This window comes from Macrobrachium nipponense, chromosome 4 (assembly GCF_015104395.2).
Source record: "Macrobrachium nipponense isolate FS-2020 chromosome 4, ASM1510439v2, whole genome shotgun sequence".
NCBI classification, from domain to species: Eukaryota; Metazoa; Arthropoda; class Malacostraca; order Decapoda; family Palaemonidae; genus Macrobrachium; species Macrobrachium nipponense.
The window spans coordinates 128023389-128043258 of NC_061100.1; the positions used below are offsets into that span (position 1 = coordinate 128023389).

At 47.0% G+C, this 19870-nt stretch overlaps 1 protein-coding gene across 1 annotated transcript in view; it reads left to right on the plus strand.

Annotated features, from left to right (window-relative positions):
* Positions 1–19870, plus strand: part of LOC135211167 (thioredoxin-like protein 1) — a gene marked incomplete in the record, with an annotated part of 62930 nt that overhangs the window by 34274 nt on the left and 8786 nt on the right. Inside the window, 1 exon segment of the mRNA XM_064244356.1 lies at positions 18235–18395. Coding sequence (XP_064100426.1) covers positions 18235–18395 — 161 coding nt within the window.

Genomic DNA, 19870 nt, shown 5'->3' on the forward strand with positions numbered 1-19870 from the left:
GGCGAGAGTCATGCAGACGACTCTCGCCAGGCCAGTGGACGCTCTCGCAGCGACCAGCCGGCTGCTCGGGTAGACGTGACGGTCTCTGACTGGCCACAGGTTGAGGCGAGGAAGGGGTCCCCGCCGCCGTCGGTACCAGCCTCGGCTGGTACCAGCGGCTCGACGCGCCGAGAGGACGCTCACCGGTCTCGCCGCGACAGCAAGCCTAGCAGGTCACCTAACCGCCGCTCCCATCGGGACCGGGCGGAGACGGTAACCAGCAACAGCTCGCCTGACGCTCGGGATCGGGGTCGACGTTCTCAGCCGAGCCTCTCGCCTCAGGCGAGCGGCAAGGCCAGGCCTGCTGCTCGATCACCACCGCGGGTTGGGGATCAGCCGCAGCCCTCCAAGCACGCTGGTCCTGCCAGCGAGCGAGGGGGGAGCGTCAGGTCTGCCTCTCCAGTACCTTCAACCTCCTTGGGCTACACCGGGAGGAGCGAGGTACCTAGGAGTGATCGTGAGGGGTGTGCCTCTCGCGATCCCGCTACGACGCCGTACGCACCAGGCACGGTTTTAGGACCGGCCAGGACGAACGCGCAAGTAGCTGGAGGCGACCGTGAGGGGTCTGTCGCTGTTCCTCCTTCTGAAGGAGGAGTATCTCGGGATCTGTTCTTGCTGGAGGGACTGGACGGTCCTACTCCTCAAGACGCAGTTACTCCCGAGATACAGAGGAACTTTGCAGAAGTCATTAAGCTGATTCGTCAGCATAATGGCCTTGCGGAAGGATCGCCGCTACCACCGTCCGAGCCCACGTCCCGGCTCGAGTCATTTTGGGGCCCGAAGAGGGAACCCAAAATGATGGTGGGACTGCCGCGATCAGAGCTTGCAGACTTGGTCCTGGACCAGGTGGAGAATCTCGTCTCAGGGCGAGAGGATTCGCTGAAGTCCGGACGGTCTTCCAAGCTGCTTCCTCCTCCCCTACAGCGTCAGAGGCGTTTCTATGTGCCATCGGAAGACCCGATACCGCCGAAACAGGTTAACCCGGAGTTAGAAAGGCTGACTCCAGGTGTGTCCCTGCAGCAGCTCCTGTCGGAGAACCTCTGGTTCTCGCTGCAGGAGGCACTTGCCCTGGAATCTACTGCTATGGCAGCATTCCAGGCAGTCTCTTGGCTGGATTTGTGGTCCCTCACAATATCCAAAGTCGCGGCCGGCTCTGGGAGCTCTGCTCTCGAAGACGACGCGTCTTTCAGGAGACTGTGCCAGTCTGGAGGAAGAGCTATCTCTTACCTCGCCCATCAGACTGCTAACCTGTGGGCCAACTTGGTTCTTCGATGTAGGGACGCAGTCCTTACCCGAGTGACCAAGGGGGCTGGGCGTGAGGCGGCACTCAGGCTTCGTAACAGACCCATTAGGAGTTCCACCGCTCTCTTTCCCGGAGAGATGGTGGACGCTGCAGTGGAAAGGCGGCGCACTGATGACAGTGACCGCTTGGTTCACCAGGCAGTCTCGAAGGTTTCTGGGCAATCTCGAGTAACTGCGGCTAAGCCTAAGAGTTTAGCTGGCGCTTCCACGGCGGCTAAGACGGTTGCTCCGCCTAAGCCCCGTGTGAAGACTCCTGTTGTTTCGACTTCTGCGAGAGGAGGCCATAACCAGCCCTCCCAGACCTCCTTTCCCCGAGGAGGTGGTGGAAAGAAGTCGAAACGAGGTGGGAAATGCTAGGGACGGGGTTCCCCCTCACCTGCTGCCGGAAGTGGGGGGGTGCCTAGCGAGCCATTGGGCAACTTGGCAGCGCTACGGCGCCGAGACCTGGATTGTAGATGTCCTTCGGGAGGGATATCTACTACCCTTCGAGTCTCGGCCCCCCCTCATCTCCAAACCGGTCCATCTACAAACCTATGTCCGGGGATCATCAAAGGACAACGCTCTTCGACAGGAGATCAAGACCATGCTGGCGAAACGAGCTGTAGAAATCGTAGAGGACCAGTCACCGGGCTTTTACAGCTGCCTCTTCCTAGGAATGGAAGAGGGAGGCATCGGGGGGGCGGGGGCTGGCGTCCAGTGATAGACCTCTCTCCCCTGAACCGTTTCGTTCGCACGACTCGGTTCACGATGGAGTCGGCACGCTCCGTGCTCGAGTCGATCAGGGGGAACGATTTCATGCTTTCAGTGGACTTGAAGGACGCGTATTTTCAAATACCCATCCATCAGTCCTCCAGAAAGTACCTCCGCTTCATCTTCGAAGGGACGGTGTACCAATTCAGGGCACTTTGTTTCGGTCTGTCAACCGCCCCACAGGTGTTCACGCAAGTGTTCACTCTGGTGTCAGCTTGGGCCCATTCGCACGGGATACGTCTTCTGAGGTATCTCGACGATTGGCTGGTCCTGGCGAGCTCCTGCTCGCAGTTGCTGCAGGACAGGGATCGGCTCCTCAAGTTTTGTCACGATCTGGGGATCGTGATAAACTACGAGAAGTCCGATCTCGAACCCAAGCAGAAGATGAAGTACCTGGGTATGCTGATAGACACGGTAGCAGGGCAAGTCTTTCCCGCAGACTTGCGGATCAGCAAATTCAGGGAGGCAGCCGGCTGGTTCCTGTCTCGGCAGGAACAGGCAGCACAGCAATGGCAAGTCGTGATCGGCCATCTGTCGTCACTCGAGAAGTTAGTCCCTCACGGGCGTCTTCACCTGCGGTCTCTCCAGTGGAGACTAAGGGAGAGTTGGTCTCAGGCAAAGGATCCTCCTTACTTTTCCGTGGCTCTCACGGAAAAGGTTAGGCAGGACCTAGCCTGGTGGCTCGACGACAAGAACCTCTTAAGAGGAGTGCCCATCCGCACTCCCCCCCCGGAGATGCTGCTGTTCTCAGACGCATCGACCGAGGGATGGGGCGCACACCTGGAGGAGTTGCTGACTGCAGGTGTGTGGGACCATCACGACAAGCACCTTCACATCAATGTCCTGGAACTCAAGGCGGCGTTCTACGCTCTGCAAGAATTTCAGGACCGCTTGGTGGGACACTCAGTGGTGTTGATGTGCGACAACACCACAGTAGTGGCATATCTCAACAAGCAGGGGGGGCCTAGTGTCTCTTCCGCTTCACCAGTTACGGTGCAGGTGCACGAGTGGGCCACGGCTCACTCGATAGAGCTGTCAGCACGCTACATTCCAGGCAAGAGGAATGTAGTAGCGGACAAGCTCAGCCGTCGGGATCAGGTGATAGGAACCGAATGGTCTCTACACCCAGACGTGGCGGAAAGGCTCTTCAAACTGTGGGGGCGACCGGTCGTAGACCTGTTCGCTACCCGGCACAACAGAAAACTGCAGGTTTTCTTTTCAGCCGTGCCGGACCCATGGGCAGCTGCAGAGGACGCTCTCCAACACCCCTGGGACAGCCTCTTCGTCTACGCCTTTCCTCCCTTCTGTCTGATTCGGAAAGTGATCAGCCGAGCGCTGACCACCCCGAATCTCAGGATGATCCTGGTGGCTCCCAAACGACCTCAGGCTGTTTGGTATCCGGACCTGCTGGCTCTTCTTGCGGAAGCACCGAGAGAGCTACCCCATTGGCACAACCTTCTAGCCCAGCCACACGTAGAACGGTACCACCAAGCAGTCCAGTCCCTTCAACTTCACGGCTGGCTGTTATCCACCATCTCTTGCGAACGAGAGGCTTTTCTCGTAGTGCAGCAACAGAGATGGCTGGACACGTCCGACAGTCCTCTGCAGCTGTGTTACCAGGGGAAGTGGGCCGTCTTCTGTGGTTGGTGGGTCGTTAGGGGACAGGGTCTGTCTCCTCTCAGAGCCACTCTTCAGCAGGTAGCGGATTTCCTCGTGTTTCTTCGCCGAGAGAAGCTCCTCTCAGTACCCACAGTTAAAGGATATAGAGCCGCCCTGGCTCTTGTCCTAAAACTGAGGGGACTGGACATCTCGAACTCGTTCGAGATCTCCTTGCTTATGAGGAGCTTCGAAAGGTCTTGCCCACCCAGGGAACTCAGGCCCCCTGCGTGGGATGTGACTCTCGTCCTTAGGAGTTTGACTCGAAGACCCTTCGAGCCACTCCGAGAGTCGTCAGACAGGGATCTGACCCTCAAGACCCTCTTCTTGCTGGCCCACCTGGGCATCGGCGAAGAGAGTAGGGGAACTACATGGTCTGTCTTTTGATGTTAAACACACCAGAGTCTGGGGATCTGTGACGCTCGATTTCGTCCCGAACTTCGTAGCTAAGACTCAGAATCCGTCGATCCCTGACGACAGGTTCGATTCTTTCACGATCCCCTCCCTTCTGGACTTCACCGACAATGATGCGGATGAGATGCTGCTTTGTCCTGTGAGGGCGCTACGGCGCTATCTGAAGAGAACTTGACACCTCAGGCCTGAGTGTCGACGCCTCTTCGTTAGCACTGGGGTTACCAAGAAAGAAGTATCCAAGAACACGCTTTCTTTCTGGCTACGTGAGGTGATCAGGAGAGCGTATGAGGCTGATGGTAGCGACGACATCCGTAAGCTCCGACCGAGAGCCCACGAAGTCAGAGGTATTGGACCCTCTTTAGCGTTCCGTAAGAACTTCTCCGTGGCACAGGTCCTGAAGGCAGGTGTCTGGGCCAACCAGACCACCTTCACGTCCTTCTACCTTCGGGATATTGCCCACAAGTCCTTGGATACTTTTTCCTTGGGACCTGTGGTGGCTGCTCAACACGTTGTGTAAGCTTACCCAGCACCCGAGCAGGCAGAACAGCATCGATTCCTGGTATGACTGGGAGAATGAATGTGCGAATGAGAGTGTGACTGGTTTCTCTTCACCATCTTTCTCTACCTCTACCTGTGGGCAGAGGGATACGGTCGTCACCATGCTGGAAAGGAGTCCGATGCAGGTAAGCTACTCGACCGAGCTCCATCCTATCCCTTTCACTAGGATATGGAGCGTATATCCACCACTTTCTCCTACAAGGGGGAGGAAGTGGATGCCTACATGAGACAAACCCATGACTTTATATTTGCTCCTGTACAGGAACAAGTTCTTACAAATGCTGGTACGAAGAGATACGCTTGCCTCTCTCTTAGTACTCGGCCCAGAGGTCTGACCATTGATCCTGCGGTGCACACCCCGATCAATCGGACAGAGGCTTGGATCCCTCCCTCGCTCTTACGTCCAGGGATGGACGAACACCAGTCTGTTCATTCAAAGACTCAGATTCCTCCCACCAAGAAGTGAGTCTTCCTATTGTTAAAGGACCGATGGTTTGTATTACGTATCGGAACAAATGATAATTTGTCGAAAATTGCATTTTTCCTAACTATACAAACCTGAGGTCCTTTACATATAGTCCCTCCTCATGCCACCCCTCACTCTGCGTATTTTGCATGGGCCAAAAGCAAAAGTGATTTGTTTACCTCACTGTCGCGCGACGATCGGACAAGCAGTTAACTACCGTTCTCCCCTTGTTCGAAGCTTACGACCGTTCCAGCTGCCGCTAGCTACTTCCTATTGTTAAAGGACCGATGGTTTGTATAGTTAGGAAAAATGCAATTTTCGACAAATTGTCATTTTCATAATAAAATTAAGTTTCAAATATACTTACCAAGTATTTACAGAATCAGAGCCTACCCTCTTCCACACTGATGGACACAAGGCATGAACAAACTGAGCTTTCTGCTTACAGTTGTTCCTATACTCCCACTAGTGGGTGGGACTGGTCACTACGCAATGTCTTGAAATGTTACCTGCGAAATTTTGAATTCAAGCTGCCATGTAAGTGGAACTTATAGCTATGTAATTACTTGGTAAGTATATTTGAAACTTAATTTGTTCATATACGAAACAAACCTTCGGTCTTAACATTAGGATTTACTAGTGCCAAGCTGGAAACCGGTAGAATTAAAATTAAACCTGTGAGATCCAGGGACTATTGGCATCTATACCAGGTCACGGGGCATGTATTACCCAGAATGCCCTTGGCGTCCCGTGACCCACCTGTTATCTTTCTACCGCCTTTAAGATAGGACGTGTTTACTGTCTATCTGTTTTACAGCTGGTTTTAGTTTGCCTGTTTTTATCCATTTCACTTTCATTTTTCTTGTTAATTTACTTTCTCTGAGTGTGCTCAGTGTGGGTGTGAGCTGTAAGAGTGTATAAGTGGTGAGATGGAGATTTTTGCTTCACCATCGGGATCTTCTCACGTTTCGAAGAGAAGACAAAGGAAGTGCCCTGGAGTCAGTGGCTTTCCGTATTCAAGATTCCTAACTTCAGTGTCGACGGATCCTCATCCAATGTGTAGCAGGTGCAGAGAAAATGTAAGTACAATTACTAATCCTTGTTCTGTTTGTATGAGAAAAGCCAGTACCAAATAAAGGAGACGACGCCATCTTTGGATGACCAAGCATTCCCGGCTTCTTTTGTATCAGCAATACACCAGACTGCTCAATATGTTTCGCCACCTGCTTTTGATTTATCCCATACCCCTTCAGTTTCTTCTAGCAATTCGTTATCAGATACCCCTTCAGTTTCTTCTAGCAATTCGTTATCAGAAACTCCAGGAGGGGTTTTGGGTAATTTTATGCATATTATTTACGCTCTGTTGTTCTCAGCAGGGAGGGGGGGAGCATCGCCATCTTTGTTCCAGGTGCCGGCTCCCGACACGCACAGGGTGGAAGGTACGTGGGCGGCGCTAGGCCTACCAGGCGTACCAACCTTGAAGGGTTTGCTGTCGCATTATATGGTGTCACGATTCCAGCAGATGGCAGCGCTGAATGTTCCTCAGCCCCCTGGCTTGCACTTTATGGGAAATAATGCCAAGGCTACGCCAACAACTTCAATGTTTACTGCGATGCAGAACATTGGAGGTACATAGTTTTGCTGCAAACACAGGGATGCCAGCAGCAGCCGCACAGTCTCTCCCTACAAGATTGGTGACATCACAACCGGCGTCACACACCGACATGGCAGACACGATGACGTCACAGCCTACTGCTTCTCGGTCTATTTTGCTGCCTCCGGAACCAAATACGCTTTCTGATCGGTGGTACACACTGTAATGAAGAAATTACAGGATCTAGAGCAGAAAATTACTAAGAAAGACAAAAAAGAAAAGGCGTGATTCAGCTGCTTCTTCGTCTTCTTCCTCTAGCTCGGCGTCATCACTAAGTTCGATGACCTCACGGCGTGTACCGGTCAAGCGTTGGAGGATACGGGATTTCGTGACTGATCCTCGAAGCAACAGCTTCTTCTGTCTTTCAGACTGCTTCTTGGTTGGATCTTTGGTCAACAGCAGTGGCAAAGATTGCATCCTCAGAAGTGACAAGAAAAGTAGTGGATGAATCAATGTTCATTAGATTACTACAATCAGGTTCCAAAGCGTACTTGATGAATTTAAGTGCCAATGTTTAGGCAAATATCCTGTTAATGAGGAGAGATGCAGCTTTGGCTAGACTAAGCTGCACTGTTGATTTGGATTCCCTGCTAGCAATGAGGAATGGGGATATCTTAGAGTCGCAATTGCTGTTGCCAGAGGCCATACAGGAAGAAGCTATAGATAGAAGAAGGATGGACACTAACGATAGATTGGTACAGCAGGCGGTTAGAAAAACATCTAGCAGTCAAGCTACCGCTATGGAGATGAGCGCCTCTCATCACTCAGCCACACCAGTGGGGGTTGCCGGGCAAAGCACTGGAAGGTGTGGCAGGAACTGGGAGCAGAGCAGTGGGTGGTGGATGTTCTCTGGGTCGGGTATTTGATTCCGTTCGCAGTAACCCCACCCCTGACGGAACAGCCATTACCTCACCTCGCTTATGCTCAGGAACCTCAGAAGGCTTTTATTCTGCAAGAGTAAGTGAAGAAGATGATGGAAAAAGGGGCTGTGGAACAAGTATCCATTCCGTCAAAGGGGTTTTACAGCAGGATTTTCCTTGTACTCAAAGCCAACGGGGACTGGAGGACAGTAATAGATCTGTCAACATTGAATCTGTTTATAAGAAAAACCAGATTCAAAATGGAAACTCCAAAGACGGTTCTACAAGCAGTCAGGATCTAGGACTTTCTGCTGACAATCGACTTGAAGGATGCATACTTTCAGATCCCAGTCCATCAGTCTTCCTGGAAATTTCTCCACTTCAGTCTTGCAGAGAAAGTTTTCGAGTTCAAAGTCCTGTGCTTCGGATTGACAATGTCTCCTCAAGTTTTTACAAGAGTGTTCAGGGTATCAGGCTAATAAGATATCTAGACGATTGGCTGGTGATAGCAAAGTCCAGAAAGAAATTACTCAGGGACAGGGCGACCCTTCTGCAGTTTTGTCACAACTTAGGTATTGTGATAAATCAGGAGAAGTTGCAGTTGGATCCAAGTCAACGGCTGGTGTATCTGGGAATGGTTATAGACACAATAAAAGCCAAAGTATTCCCGACAGACCAGAGAGTAGAGAAATGCAAACAAGTGGTGAATGCCATTCTGGAAAAATAAACACAGCCAGCAAGACAGTGACAGGTAGTACTGGGAATCCTAACTTCCTTGGAGAAGCCAGTACCACAAGGGAGGCTGCACCTTCAATCTCTACAAATTCCCTTGTCGGCAGAAGTGAAGAAAGACTTGCTGTGGTGGGTGAAGGACAACAATCTGACAGTGGGTGTTCCCCTTCAGCAACCCTCCCCGGATCTCTTGCTGTTCTCAGATGCTTCACTAGAAGGCTGGGGAGCCCATATGGAGGAGCTGATGGTTTCAGCAAAATGGAGTGGCAAGGACAGAGAACTCCATATAAACGTGCTGGAGTTAAAAGCAGCGTTTCTAGCACTACAGGAATTCAAGGAGAGGGTGAAGGGGCAATCAGTGGTATTGATGTCAGACAACACCACAGTAGTAGCTTACATAAACAAACAAGGAGGCCTAGTTTCTCAGCAGTTACATGTGATGACAGTTCAACTTCATCAGTGGGGTGTAGAGAATCTAGTAAACATCAGGGCCAGATATATTCTGGGAAAAAGAAACATAGTGGCTGACAAGTTGAGCCGCAGGGATCAGATCCTGGAAATGGAGTGGTCCTTACACCAACAGGTAGTGGACAGGATGCTCATGTTGTGGGAAAGGCCGATCATAGACCTATTCGCAACCAGGTACGTACAATAAAAAGTTGGAAGTGTATTGTATGGTAGTCCCAGACATAGGGGCAGTAGCAGAAGATGGGCTACAACACCCATGGGACAATCTGGACGTTTATGCATTTCCTCCATTTTGTCTAATCTGTCAGGTTCTGAACAGGGTAATGCGGTCTCAGAACTTCAGAATGACTCTGGTAGCTCCTTTATGGCCAAAGGCAAAATGGTTTCCGGACCTCTTGGAACTCCTAATAGACGTGCCGAGAAAGTTACTCCCATGGAGAAACCTATTATGTCAGCCGCACATGGAGAGGTACCACCGGTCGGTGAAGTTCCTATCACTTCACGGGTGGAGACTGTCAAGTATCTCCTGCAAGCGAGAGGGTTTTCACAAAGAGCAGCAACGCAGATGGCAGGAAATATCAGAAAGTCATTGCAGCAGTATACCAAGGAAAATGGTCAGCATACTGTGATTGGTGTCGTAGAGGGAACTTGTGTCTACTCGGTACCACTATTCAGCAGTTAGCATGAAAGTGTGGTCATTTCGTCTTTATGGGAGTTGGCCATGTTGATGAAGAGCATTGAGCAGTCATGTTCGCCAAAGGAACTAAAAGCCCCAGATTGGGATTTGACCATGGTACTGAGTAGCCTGACAAAATCCCCCTATGAACCACTAAGGCTGTCCACAGATAGGAGCCTGACCCTGAAGACAGTCTTCTTATTGGCCCTAGCTTCAACTAAAAGGATGGGGGAACTACATGGCCTGTCATATATCATAAAGCACTCGAGAGGTTGGAAGTCATTGGTATTTGAGTTTGTTCCAGAATACGCGGCCAAAACTCAAAACCCATCAATAGTGGACGGCAAATTCGACTCATTTTCCATACCTTCTCTGGCAGAACTCGTAGACAATGACAAAGAAGAGATGCTTCTGTGTCCCGTCAGGGTAATAAGAGAGTACATAAGAAGGACAAGGCACCTCAGGCCGGGGTGCCGGAGGTTGTTCGTAAGTACAGGATGGAACAAAAAGGAAGTGTCCAGGAATACACTATCGTTTTGGCTAAGAGAAACGATCAGGAATGCCTACATGACAGAAGACAGGGAGTCAAATAGACAGGAGAGGGCTAGAGCTCATGATATCAGAGGCTTGAGTGCTTCTTTGTCATTTAAGAATATGTCTGAGAGAATTCTGAAAGCTGGTGTTTGGAAACGCCAAACAACTTTTACTTCATTTTATCCTTTTATTTAAAAGACGTTGCCCATAGATCCTTGGACACTTTTTTTTTTTTTTTCCTTGGGTCCAGTGGTGGCGGCCCAGCAAGTGGAATAGCTCATCCAGTACCCCTGGCGGGTCAGTTTGTGTCTAGTCTTAGAGGAAGGTATGAAAGTAGAATGAATGGGATGACTGGTCTTTTTTCTTTACTACTTTCTTTCTACTCCTTTAGCTACGGGCAGTATGAGGGAGAGTACCATCATAAGCTGGAATGGACTAGATGCAGGTGAGGTGGTCAGCCATACTGTAAAGTTATTTTAGAGTATAGTATACTTTTCAGTAGCAGCACACTCCTCTCGGTAATAGGGAAGAGAGGGGTAATGGTTGATCCAGATACAAGGGACAAGAGTGGTTTATGAGAATGGAAGGTTCTCTAATTTCCCTTAGTTTATAAACCATGGCATAGTACCAGCACCCAGTGAGGGAAACCAATAGATTCTCTTATATCTTTGGTTCAAGGGTTTATAGTCCATTCTCTTGGAATACTCCTGATATTCGAAAATGGATAAAGGTGGCAAACTCCCAGTCAGTTATAGAGACTTACTTCCCTCCAATTAGTAAGTCTATCCTAATGTTAAGACTGAAGGTTTGTTTCGTATATGAACAAATGACAAATTTGTAAGTAATTTGTATTTTTCATAACTAATAAACCTGAGGTCGTAACAGTTAAAGGCCCACATCGAACCACCCCTCTAGCAGTCTAAAGTGGGTTAGAAGTGTAACTGGTGGGTCACGGGATGCCAAGGGCATTGTGGGTAATACATGCCCCTGACCTGGTATAAATGCCAATAGTCCCTGGATCTCACAAGTTTAATTTTAATTCTATCGGTTTCCAGCTTGGAGCTAGTAAATCCTAATGTTAGACCTCAGGTTTGTTAGTTATGAAAAATACAAATTAGTTACAAATTTGTCATTTTATAATGAAAATAAAATTTTTGGAGTTCTTTTATAAAGTTTATCTGTACAAAAAAATGGCAATGAAGATTATTTATTTTTTCTGTATCATATTTGGGTGCAGTTATTTTTAGTGATTATGAACACTCAGAATATGAAAATGATTTTCAAGAGAAAAAAGTTTGTTTCATGATTTTCAAATTTTTATTTTATTAGGGTAAAGGGATTTTTGTTCATGAAACTTACCTGACAGATATATATATAGCTGTATTCTCCGAAGTCCGACAGAATTTCAAAATTCGCGGCACACGCAGTGGGCGGCCAGGTGGTAGTACCCATTCCCGCCGCTGGGAGGCGGATATCAGGAACTATTCCCATTTTCTATTCATATTTTTTCTGTCGCCGGTCGGTAAACAACTGTTTACAGACCTCCGCCTAGGATTTTGAAACTTCATTAGCCGCTTAAGTATCCTAATTATTCTTTCGATTATTGACTTGGATTTGTGGCTAGGCATACGCTATCGTAAATTTTTTCATTGCATTTGATGTCTGAAGCTAGTTAGCCTAGTTTCAGACTTTGTTGTCTGCATGGGGTAAGGTGAGGCTACCGGAACTTTCGGTAGACACTCGCTTAGTATATATGACGTTTACATGTTTTCTTTGCATAAGTTCAATGTAATTAGTGTAATGTGTGACTGATTACGGAAGAAGTAGGATTCATGTACGCATTTTAGAGCGTGTTAGAATCAGGAGTTTTCCTCCACAGTAAACAGAAGTTAGAAATAATGAACCTTCTAACCTCCTGTAGATTTTATTTTGCCTAACCCTGTGGTATGGCTTACGGGCCTAGAAGAAGTGTCTGCTAGAGGATTACATCAAGTAATCTTAGACTAAAGTGCTCGCTCTCCAATCAGTGTTGTGAAGTGTAGTGCCCCTTGTGTTGTGGAGGGGGCGTCAGATCGGCCCCATAATGCCTCTAGGCCTGGACCTCTGTCGGACTCCCAGGACTCAGGGAGAGGGCATGTCGAAAGCCGCAAGACAGTTACGGGGGCTCCCCACCGATCTGGCGTCCCTTCGGCAGGACCTGTTGACGCTTCCCAGGCTGCTAAAGATCGTGCACGTGCACGAATCTTGAAGGATTGCTTCTCGTCCTCCGAGGCGTCCTCCCCGCGCAAGGGTTGGAGCTCTCGGAAGGACTCGCGCCCTCTAAGAAGCTTTAGAGAAGAGGACGCTTCACGTCCTCTCTCTCGTCAGGAGGGAACGTCAGATCGGCCCCATAACGCCTCTAGGCCTAGACCTCTGTTGGACTCCCAGGAAACCAGGGAGAGGGCATGTCAAAAGCCGAAGGAGGGTTACGGGTTTTTCATGCTGATCTGGCTTCCTTTCGGCAGGTCCTGTTGTCGCTTCCCAGGCTGCCGAAGATCGAGCACGTGCACGAATCTTGAAGGATTGTTTCTCGTCCTCCGAGGCGTCCTCCCCACACAGGGGTTGGAGCTCTCGGAAGGACTCGCGCCCCCTAAAGAAGCTTTAGAGAAGAGGACGCTTCACGTCCTCTCTCTCGTCACGAGAGGATGAAAGAGTCCTGTGCCCTGTCAGGGCTCTCGAATTTTATTTACATAAACGAAGGAAGTAAGAGGTCCTTCGGGTAATGTATGGTGCTCAGGAAGAGACCACATTTACCCTTTTCGAAGAATGCACTGGCTCTTTTCCTAAGGGACATATTAAGGAGGCTCATTCATCTTGCCAGAAGAGTGATTTGAGCCTCCTGCGAGTGAACGCTCATGAAGTTAGAGCTGTTTCAACCTCGCTAGCATTCCAAAAGAATTGTGGTAATCAAGGACATTCTAGATTCCATCTTTTGGAGGAGCAACTCAGTATTCGTCTCCTCTCCTCATGGCGCTCCGTATACGTTATGTAACGTTCGCTTTACTTCGAAAAAGCAAGCTGATAAGTTTGACGTCCGGCAAGCTGCTTTGCACAGTCAAACAACTTATGTCTCTGGTTCGGCATAAGAAGGGCAATTTAGACGTGAGGAAGCTTTTGGAGGTGCTCGACGTCCTATAAGTAGAGACATTCTCCAGGACGCTCGGCAAGCACCTTGCGAGGGTGTCTTTCGGACGCTCGGCGTTCCTTTGCTGAGTGCGTTTCTGGAGATGTTCTTTTGCATTACTAAGACGCAAGTTGTCGCACAGGCGGCCACTGTCTTTGTAAGAAGTATGAAGGTCTTTAGGCCCGTCTTGAAGACGAAAGCCATACATCTTCCTTTAGTGTTCACACACTTCAGGAGCAGCGTGCGGCTTCCTCCATGGGAGAACTTCCGCAATGAGGACGTCCCTTGAAAATTTTCAACGTCATACGCAAAACAAAACGCGGTTCGTCATAACATTGAGATGTTGGCAAGGTCGCTCACCAGGACGCCTCTTGGCGGGCCTTGCATGCATCAGGTGGCGCTCAACGAGTTCCTCTCTGAAACGTCTTCGTTCAAAGAGACTTGGTGTTCTCTGCTCAGACACAGCTCGTAGCTACGCAGTACGTTTTTTGAGGACGCTCAGCAGGACGCTTTCCAGGACGCTAAGCAGGACGCTTTTGAGGACGCTCGGCAGGACGCTTTTGTGGACATTCGCCAGGACGCTTCGGTGGAAGCTCGGCAGCACGCTTTGCGAGAGAAAAGACTTGTAGAAGGCGTCTTATTTGCTGTTCAGGACGTTTCTTAGGACGCTTGACGCTTTATAAACGCTCGTCAAGAGGAGGTTTTTTCAGGACTCTCCACAGGACATTCCTTTACAGAAATTTTTAAAAAGGATTCGGAGTTAGCGGAGAGACATACCCGAATTTTTTTCTTCGATCCCTCTTTCCTCTTCATCGATTTCTCTGAGAATCGGGAAGATTATATACTCGGATTCCTGGGTGACTTTCGGTCATGTTAAAGGGTTTTCCCCTATTAGCAAAGTGCTAATAGTTTTGTCAAGTAAGGACGTTTTCCCCATTGTCAAGATACTAAACGTTTTATCATTTAAGTGGGGACCCCTCATAAATGGGGTAGTTCTCATTGACATAGATTTTAACGTTTTTATCGTTTAAGCGGATAAACTCATTAACAAATTTCGGAAGAGCTCTCATTCATTTTCAGAGGCTCATCCGGGGAGTAAGAAAGACTTGTAGACTAGATCCAGGAAGTCTTATGTCCAATATCATAAGAACATTGAACGGTCCTTTTCGATCCTCGGTTCTCTCTTGATGATCTCTATTCGAATATTACTCCCTTTTCTTGGCAAAGAGTCAAGGAGTTCTTTTAAAAAGTCTCATTCATTAGAACGTGGACAGTCGTTTTCCTTTCTTTCTCTCTTCCTCGTCGAGGAAAGATGTAGTAGAGAATTCGATGTTCAAATTACTACAATACTTACGTAGTTTATCTTGCGTCATTTTGTTGCTAACGCATGGGTCAAGTCATATACGCATATCGTATTTACCTCTGCGGATAGAAGCCGAAAGAACTGTTGTTCTAATGTATTTATTTGACACTCCCTTCAACCTTCCAAGAGTTTTCGGAGTAAGAACAACTCTTCAGGTATTGTTACGACAACACCAACTCAGCTTCTGTATTTAGCGAATTCTGTTTCGTTTAAATAGGCCTGCTTGAGAGTTTCCTTTTGCTCGATAATATCATACCTTTATTCCCTTCGGTAAAGGGAGTAGGCTGGCAACTCAGGCAGATAGTATTCCTGTTCACCATTGAAGCTTTCCTTCGAGGAAGACTTCTCCTTCACTCTTTTTGGTAGAGATCGAAGGTGGTCGATCTCCAATCCTTATTTTGTTTTCTTGAAGGAAAGAATTTAGGATGGAGATCGTTGTTCAGAATCCTATAAATATACTACGTATATTAACCTTGCGACATGATTCTACTAAGCAGTTGAATTGTCCGAGGGGTAGGCGCATATCCTAGTTATTCTACGGATTGCGACTTAGACGAGAAGTATTCTAATTGAACTGCAACACCAACTCAGCTTCTGTATTTAGCGAATTTTGTTTCGTTTAAATATGCCTGCTTGAGAGTTTCATTTTGCTCGATAATTTCATACCTATCCCTTCGTAAAAGGAGTAGCTGGCAACTCAGGCAGATAGTGCGAGACGATGAACAAGGCTGCTGTTACTGTGATCTACGCAGTACCGGCTAGCTCGGTGTCATGCGCCGTTGGTTACGTCTCTCTCCCTTGCGGGAATGGCTGAATAAACCGTCTCTCTGCCCTACAATCATGGATTTTAGCCTCGGGTTGAGGAAATTTCTAGTAATCATGAATGAACATGCCTTCCGTTTACTTAGAAAATTTCAACAAGATATCTCTTATACTTGTTCGGTGCGGGTTTACCGCACGGTAACAGAATTCTGTACGAATCTACCGCGGCATAGCACTATAATAATGCTCTCTGCTTATGCAAAGCGCAGCCTTATTTAGGGAAGGAAGCAGGCTGAGTGAGGGAATGGATGAGTTTGCTGGGGACCATTTCCTCGCTGGAGAAGCTTGTTTTCCCTGAATAAACAGCAATTCAGACCTCTACAATTTTTCCTCACGAAGAAATTGGAATAACATCAAAGATCTAGTAATAATTCTAATTTTCTCTCAACGGCTTGAGGATCACCTCGGGTGATAGCGAGAGGGTGCCAGACATCCGAACAGAGGAACAGATGTTCTGGCACATTGTCTGAAAGAATTGGAAGCCAAATTGGTCGGCTCTCCAGTTCCTCGAAGGGTGAGTTTGGATCGAGTGGCCCAAATCATCTCGGATAATTTCTCAGCTCTCTCATAGCTCAAGAAGAGAGAATTGGTTATGGGCTTGGGCACGGAACGTAACGATACTCAAGAGGTTCGTTAAACTAGTGCACGTCCGTGCGGGTCTTCTCGATCGAAGGCAACAACTACTGACGTCTGAGTAATCCTCACTTAGAAGTATGTCGAAAGTGAGGAGAGACTGAGGGCGGCCTTTCGTTAAGTTTTTGTAATATTGAAGACGAAGGAGCTTCCTCTTAAGTTGTTCCCTTATTCATGATCATAGAGGATTAGCTTTAGTCGCCACATGTTGGCCTCTAAGAGGTTGGATTCACAGAGGTCAGGTAATTCAGAGAATTGTCCAAAGACCCTTCCCGAGAGAATCGGTGTAATCTAACATCGTCACTTAGTGAAGTATCTAATATCTCTCCTCTCTGAGTCTGAAGGCGTTCAGACTATCGAGAAGCGATAAGATCTTCAAGATTAATGGCAGTCTCTTGGCCAAGGCAAAGCAGTGCTGCCTATTTTCAGTGTTCAATCGGAGGGGGCCGTTTCTGGAGATAGTGAAGGGAAATGACTGTTCCTCCACCTCGACCTCTGTGAATTTCTTTATTGTTCTATCTTTCCGTATGAAGTATGAGATAAGCTAGAAGTCCTAACTATTGTAGAATATGCAAATATGTTGTTGACGGCCTCTAGGCTCAGAAATTCGGTTCTGTCAAACAACAAAGCTTCACGATCTTTGAGGTCTGGGGAGATCTTGAAATTCTCTGGATCGCAGGTTCCGGCATGGAACTTAGACGTAGTCTGAGTTTCTGATGCCAAAAGCATTTCGAACCTATCCTTTCTGCGAACTTAATACACGTGACCAGAAAGGCTAACATTCTAACCGCTCTAGCCACGGCAAAGAGGGTTAGTGAGGTTTTAGCCATCATCAGAGGTTTTAGCTTTAAAGGACATAATGCGGTCTGTCCTCTAAGCCTTCCGTTCTTGATAAGAACGAAAACCTGTCTAACCCTTGACCCGAAGGCTTGGAGACCAAGGGTATGGCACAAATTATTGGGCAAAGGCATTAGAGAGTCCTGTGCCCTGTCGGGTCTCTCAAGTTTTATCTTGATAAAACTATAGAAAGTCGAGGTCAACGGACAATCTGCGGTGTTCCGTAAAAGACCAGACTGGTTCATGTCCAAGAACACCCTGGCATTATAGTCAAGGAGTTCTTTTAAGAAGTCTCATTCATTATGTTTGCATAAAGATTTGAGATTTTTCTTAATATGAATGCTCAAGAGGTGAGGGCGCGGCCTCGGAAGCATTTCAACAGGGCATGACACTCAGTAACATCCTGAGTGCCACGCTTTAGCGAAGCAACTCTGTGTTCGCTTCACACTCCCAACGGGATGTGAAGACGACATTTGAGATCTGTAAGTCGCTAGGACCATACATATCCGTAGATATATTATTGGGGGCAGCAAGCAACACGAATCCTATCCTATAGAAAAGGGATAGGTGTGCTTTTAACTTTGAAGGGTTGGTCGCTTGAGGCGCGTTCCTTTTCTTTAGCCTAGAAGTTATGGAACTAACTTTGATAGGTTAGGTCAGGTGGTGGTTTTTAGCTTCGTTGCCCTCAGAAGTATGGTCATATGGTCTAGTCACATTGTGGTCACGCCCCCGTTGACAGATCATCTAGAGCGCACCAGCATTACAGGTCTCTACCTCGCTGGCAACTCTAGTAACGCAGAAGCAGACTTTGGTGACAGTAATCACGAAGTCGGCTATGCTAACAGGTGAGGAACCAAGATGTATATCATCTACTTAATTTAGTTTCCCAAAAATCCTATTCTGTCTCTTCCCACCATCCGAAGGTGGGATTCAGCTATATATATATCTGTCAGGTAAGTTTCATGAACAAAATGTTATTGTTATAATACAATTAAGTTTGTTCATACTTACCTGGCAGATATATATATAGCTGTATTCTCCGAAGTCCGACAGAATTTCAAAATTCGCGGCACACGCAGTGGGCGGCCAGGTGGTAGTACCCATTCCCGCCGCTGGGAGGCGGATATCAGGAACTATTCCCATTTTCTATTCATATTTTATCAGTGCCACTGTCTCCTGAGGGGAGGTGGGTGGGCACTTTAATTATATATATCTGCCAGGTAAGTATGAACAAACTTAATTGTATTATAACAATAACATTTTTGTTATATTGATTGTATCAATTGTGGATATATTTTTTTTTACAGCTGATCTTGTATATATCATTTAATCAAGCTGTCAAGTTACATAGCTTAAGAGTTAAGGGACCTGAAGACTGTGGTCCAAAGACGATTAAACTGTTTATCAACCAGCCACATACTATAGATTTTGATACAGCCGAGAATGCTAATGCAATTCAAGAAATCACGTAAGTAGTTATGAGTTTTTTAAGAATAGTTTATATTTATTTAGAAGATATTTTTTTGCTTTATTCATTTAGTGTAGAGTTTATCCCTACTTTTTTCATCAAAACCTCATTAATTATGTTGCCCTGTCTCCATGGACAGAAAGTTCCCAGCCATTAATGTTTACCATTCAAGATTGAGAGGCATGTGTTGCACATGCCATGCCTTTGTTTCTATTGTTGTTTTGACATTGTTTACTGTATCTTTACTGGTACTCATTCTTATATTCAGTCTCATATTTCTCACTGGGCTTGTTACCTTGTAATTTTTATGTCACAGTACATATACAGTTAATGTTTGCAATTGCATATTTTCTTACCTATTTTACCTTATCATTAATATTTTAGTGGTTTACAGTTTTACAGTATTAAAGCTAAAATTATTTTGTGCACAGTAGCCAATTACCATCTGTTCTTTATTAATTTTATTCTGATTTCTATTTGTACTTTGCAATTTTTTCCATAACAATTTTGTGTCTAGACCCCAGTGTTGGTTGCTTATCATGTCTTTTCTGTTTTCTGACTTCCTGGCATAGTTAACAAGGTCTCTTTAGCTGTGCTTTGAAGCTAGGCTTTCTTGATATAGACCCTCATCTTGTACGCATCTTGCATGTTACAACCGTAACCATTTTTAACTCAACTTGTATGCAAAACATGCTGTAATTTGTCTGTGACTCATCAATTTCTCTTCTCCTAGAAGAGATCATGTAATTGCAATATGCCTGTCTTTTGTTGTTGTCTCTTAGTACACCTCTGATTCATGTCATTTCCAGTTAGTTTGTCAAGGATTAGATTTCTTTGGATAATGTCTTTATCTCATGTCATGCCTCTTCCCATGGTGAAACTTCAAAACTAATACGTATTCCACCAAGATGAAAGAAGAAGGCCCTGGGTTACCCCTGTCATGTTATTATTTCCTGTACCTGGGAAGACCACTTGCTTTTCTAGATTTTGCTAAGGGGGCCACTGTGCTCTTTCACTAAGGAAGGACAATATTTCCATGTCTTTTGCCTCTTTATATGCTTCACTACTAGTTGCATTTGAGCCTCAGGCTTTGTTGCTTTTATTTCTGGTTCCTTCTGTCACCTCTTGCTATGTCATCTCATGGGGTACTACTTTGCTTGCTTTCAATGTCTTGTATTTCTGTTATTCAGACAGATTTTATGTATGCAACTTACCAAGTGATGGTGATAGAAGTTCACTCTTGACGTGGTTCGGAAGTCACGTAAAGTCGTTGGTCATGTTGCTGAATAACCACTGGTTCCATGCAATATAAAAACACCATACAAGCAAACTTACCAAGTGATTACATAGCTATAGTTTCACTATCAGCTAGAATTCAAAATTCGTGGTAACGCTATTTTGTTTTGGTTAGGCTAGCCTGCCACCACTGGGGAAGCATGGGATCAACCCAATAAACAAGACGGTTGTTTTCTGCC